At 43.1% G+C, this 14560-nt stretch overlaps 1 protein-coding gene across 6 annotated transcripts in view; it reads right to left on the bottom strand.

Moving 5' to 3' along the window:
* The window catches only part of INPP4B (inositol polyphosphate-4-phosphatase type II B), an 813539-nt gene that overhangs the window by 672044 nt on the left and 126935 nt on the right, over positions 1 to 14560 (bottom strand). For 5 of the 6 annotated variants that reach the window (XR_015869683.1, XR_015869684.1, XM_088445790.1 and 2 more), the window contains exon 1: positions 8574 to 8646. The exons of the other annotated variant lie outside the window; for it this stretch is intronic. Coding sequence is in view for 3 of the 5 variants with exons in the window: in XM_088445790.1 (XP_088301916.1) it covers positions 8574 to 8613 (40 nt within the window). In the remaining 2 variants the exon portion in view is untranslated. Of the gene's footprint in view, positions 1 to 8573; positions 8647 to 14560 lie in introns of those variants that run through there. 6 annotated transcript variants of the gene reach the window in all.

Genomic DNA, 14560 nt, shown 5'->3' with positions numbered 1-14560 from the left:
GACTGATGTGAATGGACAAATATTCTCTGTAAGGCGCTGCGGAATATGTGTGTGCTATATAAATAACTGGTAATAAATAAATAGATGAAGGTCCTTATGGGCCTGGAGCTGAAATTTATGTGTGCCAGTGCAGAATGTGTGACCAGCGCAGCAGTGGCGTGACTAGTGATCTGATATATGTGTGCATGTGTGTGTGTGGTCTGCATAGTGTATGTGGCTAGTTCCATTGAGGGCATAGATACCACCTACCTTCAACAAATTAACTTTTCTTTTTTGAAAGTGTGAACTGTATTGTCTGTCTTTCCTTAAATGCTAGTATAGTTTAGACTAATAAAAAAGAAAATAATCTAAAATTGTTCACCAATTATTGCCATATTTATCTGTCTTTGTCCCACAGTCCAAATGAACTGCCTTCTCAGCTGTTGCCTTTTTAAAAATATAAAATAGCTGCAATGGCAATACTGGACCAGGGTGGTAAGGGGTAACTTACGGCTTTGCAGATGTGCATGTGTGAGCTGGCATGGACTTTCAGTTTTACTTATTAATAAAAAAAATACAAAAAGTTTGCAATACGCTCACAAGTGGGTCGATGTTCCCCACTGCACATGCGCACAACGGAGGGAGCTCCTTCGTGCGCATGCGCGAGACCCGGCGAGCGACGGGCTTTCCATCGCTCGGGGTCTCGCACCAAAGGGGGTGTGCTGTTGATGTTGATTGACAGCACGCCCCCTTTGGTGGGCGTGCCTGCCAGACGGAGGCGTTCCCATGGGAACGCCTACCGTCTGATAGAGCCAAAATCACTCCTGGGCTTGCGGCTGGGAAACCCGACCGCAGAGTTTCCCTCGCAAGTCCGATGGTCGCGCTCGTATATGCTGTGGGTGGTGACCCACAGCTGTACGAGCGTCCATTTTAATGGAGGAGGGCCCTGATTCAGAGCGAAAAAACCGAACCATGCGGACTGAGCAAAGGTATGTGTGTACACATACCTTTGCTCTGCGTAAATGTGTGCCCCGGTCATTTACGCGGAGCAAAGGTATGTGTACACACATACCTTTGCTCAGTCCGCATGAATCGGTTTTTTTTCAGTTTTTTATTTTAACCCCTGGATTGCCTACTTGGAGAAGAGGACGTGATCTACGCATAGGAGAGGTGAGTATGGATTTTTTTTTCAGGTACACCCCTATGGATTACTTCGGATAATAGGTGAGTATGTGTGAGTGTGAATGTATGTTTTATTAAAATTATACTTTCACGGTGTAAGTTTGTTTTTTTACGTATTTCTTTAGTTGTGGAACTACAAGTGCCAGCGGGCCCGTAATGCCCCGCATGCTGGTATTTGTGGTTCTCCAAATACCAGCATGCAGGGGAGGCTTGCTGGTACTTGTGGTTCTACAAATAAAGACAATATGGTAAATTTATTTTACACTTTCACTTTACACTATCAACCCAGCACCCACCGCCCTAGGGTGCCGGGGATAGCCCCGGGCTATCAGTCTAGGCCTGGGGTGCCCTGGAGAGGGGTACCCCTTTATTGGGGGGGTACCCAACTCCCCAGGGATCCCCGGCCTGGACTGACTAGCAGTCAGGGATAATGCTTTGGCCGGAGAAACCGGTGAAAGGTTTTCCCTGGCTGTGACATTATCCCCCCGCTAGAAAGAGTTCGGTGCTGGTTCAGGAATTTTCAGGGGACCCCTACTCGTTTTGTCCCCTGATTTTCCAGAACCAGGACCAGCTCAACAAAGCCCTGTGCTGGTTCTTAATATACAGGGGCCCCCTACCCATTTTGGCCCCTGTATTTTTAGAACCAGAACAGGCTTTATAAAGCCCGGGGCTGGTTATGCTTTTGGGGAGGGGGTGCACGTTTTTTTTTTTTAACACACACAGAAGCCATCACGGATCTCACTGATCTGTGATGGCTTCTCTAAAACTCGCACCTTTTAATGCTACTCGCATTAAAAGGTGTCAGTTTACATAGTCCTAAACTCGCCTGCACTCGCAAATGCAGTAGCCTCGAGCAGAAAAGTTCGCAGGCTATTGAATTTGCGAGTTTCAGTACAAACTCGCACTTTTTAAAAGTGCGAGAAAGTGCGAGTTTGTACTGTTACTAAAACTGACTACCTATTACATTTGGCCCAAAGTCTCTACTCTTTACATGTCTCTTTTTTTTTATTTTTTTTAACTTTTTAAATTTGTTATTGCCATTCTGAAATAGCACTAAAAGAACAGGTAATGTGGCAGTGCAATTACCACTACCATACTAGTTAAAGAGGTTAGGCCATACTTGCCTACTCTCCCGGGAGGCTCCCGATTTTTTGGGTAACCTCCCCCGCACCCCCGGAATAGTAGGCAGATCTCCCGCATCCCGCCCACTTCCTAGTGAAGTGGGCAGGATGAGGAGATTTTCCGTGAAATTTGCGGGTCCGTAGGGAGGGGGCAAAGCTAAGTTACGCAAATTGCGTCATTTAGCCCCGCCCCTCTGTGCAGAACCACAAATCGCGCGGGAGGTGTTCCCTGTAAAGGGGGTGAGTCATAATTTTGGCTATAGTCTGGTCCTGCCTCCCGAAGCAGAGAGAAAATGGTCCTCTCCGGCTGCTCCTGGAAAGGAGTGAAAGAAAGTGGGTAAGTATGGGCTAGGCTTCCCGCTCTAAAGGCTTTGGGAAGCATTCACCAGATAGCAGTGTTATCACTTATCATATTTATAGTAAAAGCAATTCTCAGTCACTAAGATTTTTGTGTAATATTATTATCATGACAGAATGAACAAAGGTTTAGTATCTGCAACAACGTATGAAACTTTCTCTGCAGTGCCTCAAATACAACATAGCACCCTGGTCACAAAGCAGCTCCCTTAAGTTTGTATGTGGCTTTGGCTTTCCGTCTGGCCCTGATGACGGCAGCACAAGCGCAGTAAGCGCGTGTCCCGGCACGATATTCTTCCTAAAATTTGTGTGAAAATTTTCATTGTCACGTTGCAAAGTTAGGCAATAATATCATATTCCATCTGCATTTAAAATGCGGGATATGAACAATCGGCCCCTTAAACAGTCATAGTAGGTCACTGACAATTACAGATATTACAAATACATATTACAGTTCTATAATACCCTACACTATGCCCAGATTATAACACATACATACATACATACATACACTTATGTTAATATGTGGGGTCTGTAGGGGATATTTATGTGTGTGTGTATATGTGTATATATACACATACATAATGTATACTGTAAATACAGCATTAGTGGCAGATTTTACCTAGGGGCTGCAAGATCTCAAACTCGGTCCTCAGGACCCCAACAGTGCCTGTTTCCCAGGTCTCCTCACAGAATCACAAGGGAAATAATTGGCTCCACCTGTGGATCTCTTAAAATGTGTCAGAGAGTAATGAATACACCTGGGCACCTGCTCAGGGTGACCTGCAAAACAAGAACTGTTTGAGGACTGAGTTTAAAAACTACTGCGATGGGGCACTATTATAGTGGTTCAACAATTATGTCATACATGGTAAAAAGCTGTCATCATCTGATTGTATTTATGGTCTGTTCCAACAGATCTCTGACCAGTGGTCTTTGTAGACATATACACTGGGTAATCCTATGTCGAAAGTAACCCACAAGACTGTCAAAATTGCCTTTATGGGAAACTTCAATATCCACACCTCATCATAAAAAAACAAAAATATATAATAATGATTCTCCCTAGGCAGCATAATCTTCACCTCAAATTCTATAATATCTAGAACATGGCATGAGGAATTACTGTATGAATGCTAGGCAACAATCTGAGCATAGGACCTAATAGGACCTAATTCAGAGATGGACGCAGTTCACATAGCTGCTGCATCTTTAGACGCAGCAGAGATGTGAAAATATGCTAATGCAAAAAGTCTCATAGCCAATTAGAAGAACCCCCACCTGCCATCTTTCTCTGCTTTAAATTTGGCACATAGCATCAATAGAAAGTATTACTTACTACCTCCACGACAGGGGGCACATGTTTAGCAAAGTATGGGCTTCGTGGCTAACTCACCCACATCTCTCCTATAAACCATCCCCATCTGATGGAGATGCTATATCTGTCACTACACTCTCTTGCTGGTTCTCTCTTGCTTATTACTGGTCTCCACCACCTCCTTTCTCTCTTGCTATGCGGTACGTTCCCCTCCTTTTGATAATTTCTGGCCACCATTTGATATATTCCATGGCATTTTACCTCTCCCTGTAGTCCTGTAATCCATATTTTCCTTTCCTTTCCCCCCTACTCCCTCTATTCACCTTATATATAGTGTTTATTATTGTGTCAAATTTGTTTATAAAAATTGTCTCACTTGTATTACTTTCCCTTTTTATTATTTGTCTGATTATGTGAGCTCTCTAAATAAAGAATGTAAAAAAAATGCTAATGCAGCAGGAGGCATCTGAGGAGAAAAGACACCTCTTGACAACATCGCAGATCCAAGTGCTGCATCCTATGATGCAGCATCAGATCATATGCAAGACCTCGGATATCTTAACAAAAGGAAGCTGACTCTTTCAGAGTTTTCCCTCCCTCCTGCCGACTTTTTACATTTTTGATGTTGCCTTTTTCTTTGGTGTGAAGAAGGCAAAGAACTGGGTCAGTGAGCTGCTTAATCAGTCTCTCCTCTTTGATATACCTTTTGGCTGATTGTCCCAAATAGGATCAGCGGCCTTTGTTGGCTAACTGCGCTTGGATGGTATGTAGGGGACGTGTCTGACATATGTACTTGCTCTGAAGGGGCAAATGGCCCTGCGAGTTTCTGTAGTCATCTCATTTAGTAGATATTGACCTTTGTTGGATGCTATTTATCTCAGTAGCCACCATAGTACAGTTATTTTTACTGATATTTACATAAAAAGGCCAACCAGTTTTTAATGCCACATCTGTGCCTGTGTTTTTATTATTGTTAAGATTTATTGCTATATGTTTATGGTTGTGCTTTATGTCATTTGCCGCTAGGGAGTTTATTAACATTACTGCTGATAACCATTTGTATGTGTAAAACAATGTACCGTACACATTTAAGGTTTGCAGATTAACCTCCACCAAAAAATAAAGACTACACTTTGACCAAGTATTAATTTATACATTACTCACTTACACACAAGAATAGTACATGTTTCAGTTTTCAGTGTTATTATTGTGACTGTGAACTCCTACATTCTTGCTAGGCTGCTATTATTATTATGCATTATATTGTACTGCAATTGTGTTTTAACATTTATTTGCAATTAACAAATTACTTTACATAGCCCAGTCTTTAATAAATTCAGAGGTTTTTTTTATACATTGTATGCTGCCGTCATTAAATGTGTGCCCTTACACCTCAAGCAATGGTACTTACTATTTCCAGCACTAGTAACACCTCAGGTGCGTATGAAAAAAAAATATATATTTTATTACCCAAGTCACTTTAAAGAGCTACATTACATGCATTCCCGAATAGACTACCTACAGCCACATCACCTTGAATGAACTCAATCTCATCTGCAATGCATACCATGCAACAATCTAATAGAGATATAACATTTAAACATCTATAGACTTTTTGTGAAATTCCACCATAGATTGTCTTGTCACAGTGATTTATATTACCATTGCCCTTGTGGACTGCAGCCTGAATGTCATTCTCATTTAGGCTTTCAACAGCCTCCAATGAAACACAAAGCTTCCTTGATTAAACTCTGTATGGCTCAAGCTTCCCTCACCAACCTATGGACGAAAAGTGAAATGAATAGGAAACACAATCAATATTTGGGACCAATAAATCAAGATTAGACACCAGAATGTATCTGCCATATATTCTGGAACAGCCTATGATATATTCCTGTGGAAAAATCACTATTGGTAACAACTCTATTGCACCACTGCGTGTCACTACTAAAACTTAAAGAACTCTTTTTTTAGAGACCCCAGCATTTCCAATATCAATGCCATGGACTGGTGGTTTGGATTTTACACCAACCAGAGAAGGATTGCACCACTTATGCCAAAGTCTGCTATAGACAAGGCAACAAATACTGTATATAGTTTTGTAACCCAAATTTAGATCTCCAGCACATCAGTATGTAACTGTTCACCTATCTCCTATACACTGTACAAAATATGCTTCACGGACACATTTTCCCTTTTGGACTGCGGGTCGATGGTGCCCTAGTGCCAAGCCATCGCTATGGGTCTCGCACCAAAGGGGCCGTGCTGTCGATGGTGAGTGACAGCACGCCCCCTTTGGTGGGCGTGCCGGGGGCGTTGCTGCCCAGACGGAGGCGTTCCCATGGGAACGCCTACCGTCTGGGGCCGGCCCCACTGACATCACTAGTGATGTCAGTGGGAGTGCTTTTGGCTCTGATAGAGCCAAAAGCACTCCTGGGCTTTCGGCAGCGAGACCCTACCGCAGGGTCTTATCGCAAGCCCGATGGTCACGACGGTCTTGACCATCGCACCATCTTTTTGGCTGCTCGCATAAGCTGTGGGTGGTCACCCACAGCTATGCGAGCGGCCAGGAGGACGCTCCAATAATAGGTAGGAAGGCCCTGATTCAGAGTGAGCGCTCTTGTCAGAGCGTCCGGCTCTGAATCAGGCCCAGAATACTAATTAAAAAATAAAGTAGCCCAATAGGGTCTATGGAGTTGGAGGGTCTCATTGACCCGCTGGTTGCCAAGTGCTCTAGATAAAAAAAAAAAATTTATTTAAATAAAAAAAGCAGACAACAACATAACTACTTTAATACCCCTTTCAGACCTAAAATCCTGCCTTCAACCCGGCTCGGACCCGGGACACTGAGCATGGGTTGAAGTTGGGGTTACTCCTGTCACACATGGGTGACGACCAGGGTTATTCCCGGGTCATCAACCTTCACACCAGAACCAGGTCTTCCAGTTACCTGGGTCTTCCGGGCTTTCAGTGGGCACTTGGAGATGATGTAATCTCCAAGAACTACTGTCCCCAGGCCAATCAATTTCTTTTAGGTGTGACCTGGGTCTTCATCACACCATTCAGACTTGAGCTGGGTCGTTGACCCGGGTTACAAGTCCTGGAAAAACCCAGGTCGGACCTTTCACACATATGCCGGACTTAGGTCGATGTACGTTGATGTTCAAAAACCCAGGGTACAATTAAAAAGTTTGTCTATTATCCTTTTATTAGATAAAGGATCATTTTTTTTTCTGGTCAACTGTTTTGATTGTTGTACGTTATGTGTCTGCAAGAATAAGAGCGTGGAGCCGGAGAGTCAGCAACAATTATATGAGTCCTCAATCTAGTTTACAACTTTTGAAACATACTCTACTAAACAATTGTCTGGGAAATGTCAATCAATTCTGTATGCAGGACTAGTTTGTACTAATTTCTACAATGCACATAAAAAACAACACACATAGCATGCTTCAGGGGTATAGATAGTGTTTTAATAAGGAGGTATTTTCCAAAAAAAGAATGCCAAACCATAGTCAATTTGCATATGAAAGAACAAATTTGGTTCAAATTACTATTGTCAACATTAAAAGAAATTTTATTTGAGAACAACATCTGATCACTCAGATTCTACTTAGCGACACTACAGAAAATTATACACTGCTTAGTAATTTGATTCTCCGTGCTGCTGGGTGCTTAAAACCTGGTTATCACTGGCAATGATGCAAACTCTATCAAGCTAGCTTGCAGGCATTTCTATATAGAGTGCCCACAGTTTCCAATTCAGTACATGTCTACACATTATAACTGCTATTCATTTAGTGCATAAGTGTACCAGAAACAGAAATAAAATTGGAAAAAAAAAAAATATTGAAGCATCTGCTGTTGGGAGCTATGGCACACACCAGTCAAAAACAGCACTCACTTTTCTCAGATTATTTACTTTCTAATCAGCTCCATTGATCACATAAAGGGAAATGAACAGCAAAAACTGAAAAAAAGATTACATAACTTTGCATATTCTGCATTTGTTAAAAGGAATCTCAGAGCTTAAAGGAGGCCTGAACCAGAAGTGGTTGCAGTTGCAGCCACTGCTGCACTTTTCCTGGTGCCGCGGCTGGAATAATATGCAAATGCTAGTTTCAGCCTTCCCCTTGTGTACTATTGTGCGCCAGACTGTGCAAGAGATGCCAACTTTCTGCCAGTGCACAGTGTAATTCCGCAGGTGGTTCTGGGCACTCCACCATTGGCGCACCATTGACACTTGCCTATGGCAGGTGCAGTTTCTCTGTCTGTACATGGCCTCTGTGGAAGGGTCTGTGCCTCTGAGAACGCAGCCTGCTTGCAGTGACACTCCCCCAACACTCCCATAACATGCCCACGTGACTTATTTTTTTGTGCTCACTTCAGGCCACCTCCCAAACACTTCACAGGAACACCCACAGTATTACCTCTCCATTTCTATTACCTGCGGATCCATATGTAACATTTGTGCGTACACTTTTGGTAATGCATGCGCCATTGGGGTTTTCAGAACAATTTGCACATGAGCAGTAGCAAATAATTCCTTAACTCCGAAAACATCAGTATTGCGCAGTTAGCGTCCATCTCTGAATCAGGTCCATTGTCTCACTTACCCCCAACTAGCATATGAAGGCTTTTTCCACGAGACACCATAGTTTGCCTGATGGAGCTCTGACTTGTACTCTGTGGGAGAGCTGCAGGAGATGAGTTATTCTATGCACTACTTGAGAAGAGCCAGTCAGCTTCTGATTGGATAAATACCATGGCTTAAGTCTTGAATGAAGTCTGGAAAAAATGAGTGGTTTGAGAGCCCCGTCAAAGTTGCTGCATTTATCTGCATTTTGTTGGTGATGGCATTAGGTTGCAGATGGTGAAAGAGGTCGGCTGAGTAATGTTGCTCAGGGCCGTAACTAGGTGCGTGCATCTGGTGCAGATGCATAGAGCACAGTGGTCTGTGGAGGGTACCCTCACTGCCCCTCACTGCCCCACGGCCCTTGATTCTGGCCAGCAGGATATCTGGAACGGCACCCTGCAGCCAGTGTCAATTTCCTTTGGACACTACAGGCAGGCACCCTGCCTTGTGTATAGCTTCCTGGAGCGTGGCACTGCTGCACTTATGGGGGCTACCGCCAGGTATTTCTATACAGGAGGGAAGTGAAGCTTCTCTCTTTTTCCAAGCAAACATTATTTCATCTCTTCCTGGAATTATGCATACTTCCCCTACCTACATGCTGTCGATGGCTGGGACTCGCAACATCCCCTCCTTCCTCTAGGTCCCATGATACCTTGTTTCAAAGGCTCCTCCCCACAGTTTGCCTGGTAAACAGGGAACCAACACATGTGCACCCAAGGACATTCGTTTTTCACATCAGCTACTAGTAAGTACTTACCGGTGGTTTTTCGCATCGACAGTCCCACAGCTAATTTAATATAAATTTGGAGAAATCATATACGCGATAAGCAGCGATTGTTATGTACACTGAGGTGTAGGATATACTAAATAGACCAGTTATTCTTTCTTTCACTTCAAAGACTTACTGTTAAAGATAACAGTGTTATCGCCAGCAATGACTCCACTCAGTAATAACTGTCTATAATGGGAAAGCCTTGCAAGAAAAAAAAAAAATATTTACTCATATAGGGCTCTATTTACTACAATCCGCATTTTGAATGCAGATTATAGTGTTATATCACAGGAATTTACTAAAAATCCCTTGCCATAAAGCTCTGTCCCTGTGAATCCCCTCTGCACACTTATCACGGTATTTTCGCAAAAAATACCGTGACAAGTGCCGACGCATGCGCCGAACGACCGTCGCTAAGCCTGACCGACCTTCGCTAAGCCCCGCACCACGCGATCGTGACCCACCTCCCTTAATTACACTTACCTCCGGTGATTGGTGCTCCAGTTTTGTCCTCCGTGGCTCCAGTCAGCCGACATCCCATACTGCACTGGGACCCGGTCAGGTGACGGCCGGGCCCCAGTGCAGGCTGGGAGACCAGCTGACCGGAGGGGAGACATCACCGAAGCCCCGATCACCGGTCCCTGGACTCAGGTAAGTTTTTTTTCTTTTTTTACAGTGTATCAGCGTGTGGTCTGTTTAGACCACACACAGCTGATCACTGGGGCCGGCTCCAGGCTGTGCTCTGCCCCGTAACCGGGGAAGACCCTGGATAATGCCACCTCCAGGTGGCATTATTATCACAGGGCTTTCCCCAGTATTTTTTCACAATTTATTTTTAGTAGCTTTGGCCAGATCACATTTCCCATTACAATTATGGGAAATGCGATCTGCTTACTAAAAATACAACTTTTTTCACTTTATTTTAGTAAAAATAATGTTAATAAATGAGGCATTTTTGTGTAATCTGTAAAGATTTTTATAAATGTGTTATTTTATTGAAATATTTTTCATCTATTTTGTAACTTATTCTACTTTACGTTACCTGAGAATGTCTGATGCCTGTGGGGCATGAAGTGCATGTCAGTACTGTGGGGGGCATCATGGCATGTGCTTGCTCTGGGTACTAGGCCTCCATGCTGTACACCTCTGCGTACAGGTTTTTGTTATAAAAATGCACTGTAATGCTGGGTACAAATGGACAGATATATTGGCCTATCAATTGATCGGCTAATATATTGGGTGCCTGTCGGCCAGTGTGTACCAGCGATATGTCTGTGAACGACGTTATTCACAGACATATTGCTTCAGCTCTGCTGTACAGCTGATGGCAGATATATCTTGCAACCGCCCGTACACTTGCAGCAGAGGCCGCAGGACACGTCCCCACGGCCAGCGGGACCAGCGGCCAGAGACAGATTATTGGTGTTGTGTGTGTATGAATGACCATCATTTGTATATATATATATATATATATATATATATATATGTTGTATATGTACCCAGCTTAAGCTATATATTAGAAACTGTATAGCCAATCACATTCTCTAATTCCCTGAATACATGGCATACAGTATACTGGGAGACTGATGGCACATAAGGGGCATGTGGAGGGGTCTATTTAACTATAGTTTATCTGGCACATTGAGGAAACCCGCCCGGGTGTGTTGCCCACCCCAAGTTCTGGAAGGCATTGTGGCTGCTTGTGCCACCTCAATTCTTAAAATATCTAGGGAGACAAAATGGGGGAATATACAATTGGGAGCAAGGTTTTCTACGCAAAAAACAAACAGACCTTGCACCCAATTGTGGAATACCGCTGGTACTGTATACGCGCTCCCGATACCCACGGTATTCAGTTTTGGTGCGAGAAAAGAAAAACCTACCTACTGGTCCGTTGGTCTCCACGGCTCCCGGTAATTTCCCCTCCATCTTTGCACTGGGGATGGGACACAATCACTTACACACACTCACACATACTTACTTACACTGTCATAAAGACAGAAATATCTATGATTAACATGCTTGCACCCATGCTGCTATCTCGTTTTCCATCTATTGTTTTCTCAAAATTGACACTCTCCATGTAGCTGCAAAAAATGTATAATGTATCATGTTCGAGCGAAGGATCTATTATGATACACTGTGACAAGTGTTTATTGTAATTCTATTTCTGAGCTCCCGGGTGATTTTGTTATTATTTCTTTATTCAAAAATGTTTATCTATATTAATGTTATTTTATTAAATATTAGAAACATATTGAAACATAAAGAATTTGACGGCAGAAAAGAACCACCTGGCCCATCTAGTCCTCGTATTCATATTTCTCTGGTCGCAGTTACTGTTACTTTGACACTATTTATCAGCATCACAAAGCGCCACTAGAACTATTATTTTTTTTCCAAGGCTTAATACCTGCTCCATTTAGTCTGCTTTGTTTTTGGCAAGGCAACAAACAGAATTTCTTCCACCTAACAGGCCATGTTATTGGCTGTGGTCTATTTTCCTATTTTCCCATGTTCACAGAACCTATTCTCTGACTGAACAATGCCATTAAAGACTTATGATGAACCTTGAAAGCGAATTCATCTATCCGTTCGTTTATCCAGCAGGGGCAGGGTTCTGATTGTTCAGAAAAGAAGAGTACATGTCACACCACATAAAATATACAGGGATTAACTTAATAACAGCCACACACAGACATCCTCTTTCTCTGATTATAGAGCTGGTCAACTGACTTTGAAGAGCCACATTCTTTACTAAGGTGGATTTTCAATGTACATGTAATATCATCCACAGGAAGGGCAACAAGTAGTAAATGTTTTAAAAACATGGACAACAGAAGTACATGGTCATGTCTTTCATACTATACAGTGCATTGAGACTAGTTCAGGCAAGACTATTGGGGCACCAATTATTTGTACAAAATGATAAAATGCAAATTCAAACAAATCTCCAGATGGACCCTGCCCCTAACTCTTGTATTGGCCCGTTACCTATTAGTATTAAGTTATCCTGGGTTTTCTTGGATTTACTAATTTTTATAGGAGTCATCCAAATTCATCTAACATTATGGGCCAAATGTAATAGGATGTCAGTTTTGGTAAATTGCGAGATTTGTGCTAAACTCGCAATTTTTCACAACTCTCCAATGTAATAGGGTGCCAGTTCACTAAAACTCATATTTTTCAGAGTTACTATAAATCCCCATTCTCAAACTTGCATCTAGATGTTTTCACATTGAAAACAATCAACTCGCCCAATGTAATAGAGTGTCTGTTTTATAGACTCGCAAAAAAAAAAAGAACCAAATGTCCCCAAATAATAGACCTGCTTCAGGCTAGCGAGTATATCCTGAGCAGGTCATTTTAACATAGAAACATGCACATATCCATGAGATACGTGCATGTTTCTGTGTGTACTTATGTAAAAGGTTTTAAAATTTAAAAAACAAATGACGTACAGCCTCTCCCCAAAAGCATAAACAGCCCCGGGCTTTATAAAGCCTGTCCTGGTTCTAAAAATACAAGGGAAAAATGCGTAGGGGTCCCCTGTATATTAAGAACCAGCACAAAACTTTGCAGAGCAGGTCCTGGTTATGGAAAATCAGGGTACAAAATGAGTATGGGTCCCCTGATAATTCCAAAACCAGCACCAGACTCTTTCTATTGGGGGGAAGGGGAGGTAATGCCACAGCCAGGGAAAACTTTTCACCGGTTTCCCTGGCCAAAGCAGTACCCCTGACCACTAGTCAGTCCAGGCTGGAGATCCCTGGGGAGTTGGGGACCCCCCCAATAAAGGGGCCCCCCTCTCCAGGGCACCCCAGACCTAGACTGATAGCCTGGGGCTATCCCCGGCACCCTAGGGCGGTGGGTGCCGGGTTGATAGTGTTAGTGTAAAATAAAGTGTTAAATATTGTCTTTAGTTGTAGAACCATAAGTACCAGCAAGCCTCCCCCGCATGCTGGAATTTGGAGAACCACAAATACCAGCCTGCAGGGCATTACGGGCCCGCTGGCACTTGTAGTTCCACAACTAAAGAAATACGTAAAAAAACAAACACACACCGTGAATGTAAAATTTTAATAAAACATACACACTCACACTCACACATACTCACCTAGTATCCAAAGTAATCCATAGAGGTACCTGAAATAAAAATCCATACTCACCTCTCCTATGCGTAGATCGCGTCCACTTGCCCAAGTAGGCATCCAAAGGGTTAAAATAACAAACCGAAATAAAACCGATTCATGCCGGGCCGAGCAAAGGTATGTGTGTACACATACTGTACCTTTGCTCCGCGTAAATGACTGGGGCCGCCAGTCAATCACCGGGCATCTCCGTCGGAGCAGCTCCCTGACTGGCTGAATGCGGTCAGCCTGTGTTCCCCAGAAACAGATGAATCACAGGTGCACAACTCCAAATTACTGTTAATATATAAATGCAATAAAATTTTGCAATCAGTAGAGGTTTTTAGTACAATCATGGACAAGGTTATGGGCCTACCCACCATATCCAGGTAACCTCTATAGGCTAGGTCCCTAACATACTAGGGTCGCAACATTGTATCAATGATGTAACCACAAGATTAAACTCAATTTTATCAATACTCAATACTTTATTTCAGGTACCCCTATGGATTACTTCGGATAGTAGGTGAGTATGTGTGAGTGTGAGTGTGAATGTATGTTTTATTAAAATTTTACATTCACAGTGTGTTTGTTTTTTTACGTATTTCTTTAGAAAGACAATATTTAACACTTTATTTTACACTAAAGTCCAAACACTAACACTATCAACCCGGCACCCACCGCCCTAGGGTGCTGGAGATAGGCCCGGGCTATCAGTCTAGGCCTGGGGTGCACTGGAAAGAGGGATCCCCGGCCTGGGCTGACTAGCGGTCGGGGTAATGCTTTGGCCGGGGAAACTGGTGAAAGGTTATCCCTGGCTGTGGCATTACCCCCCCCGCTAGAAAGAGTCTCACTGATCTGTGATGGCTTCTCTAAAACTGGCACCTTTTAATGCTAGTCGCAATAAAAAAGGTGTCAGTTTACCTAGGGAAGAACTCGCCTAAACTCGCAAGCTGAAAAGTTTGCAGGCTATTGAATTTGCGAGTAACAGCACAAACTCGCACCTTTAAAAAATGCGAGAAGGTGCAAATTTGTACTGTTACTAAAACTGACACCCTATTACAT

This window comes from Taudactylus pleione, unplaced genomic scaffold, assembly GCF_031769625.1.
Source record: "Taudactylus pleione unplaced genomic scaffold, aTauple2 ptg000389l, whole genome shotgun sequence".
NCBI classification, from domain to species: domain Eukaryota; kingdom Metazoa; phylum Chordata; class Amphibia; order Anura; family Myobatrachidae; genus Taudactylus; species Taudactylus pleione.
Note: the sequence above shows the minus strand (reverse complement) of the source record. Positions and strands in the feature narration are given on the sequence as shown.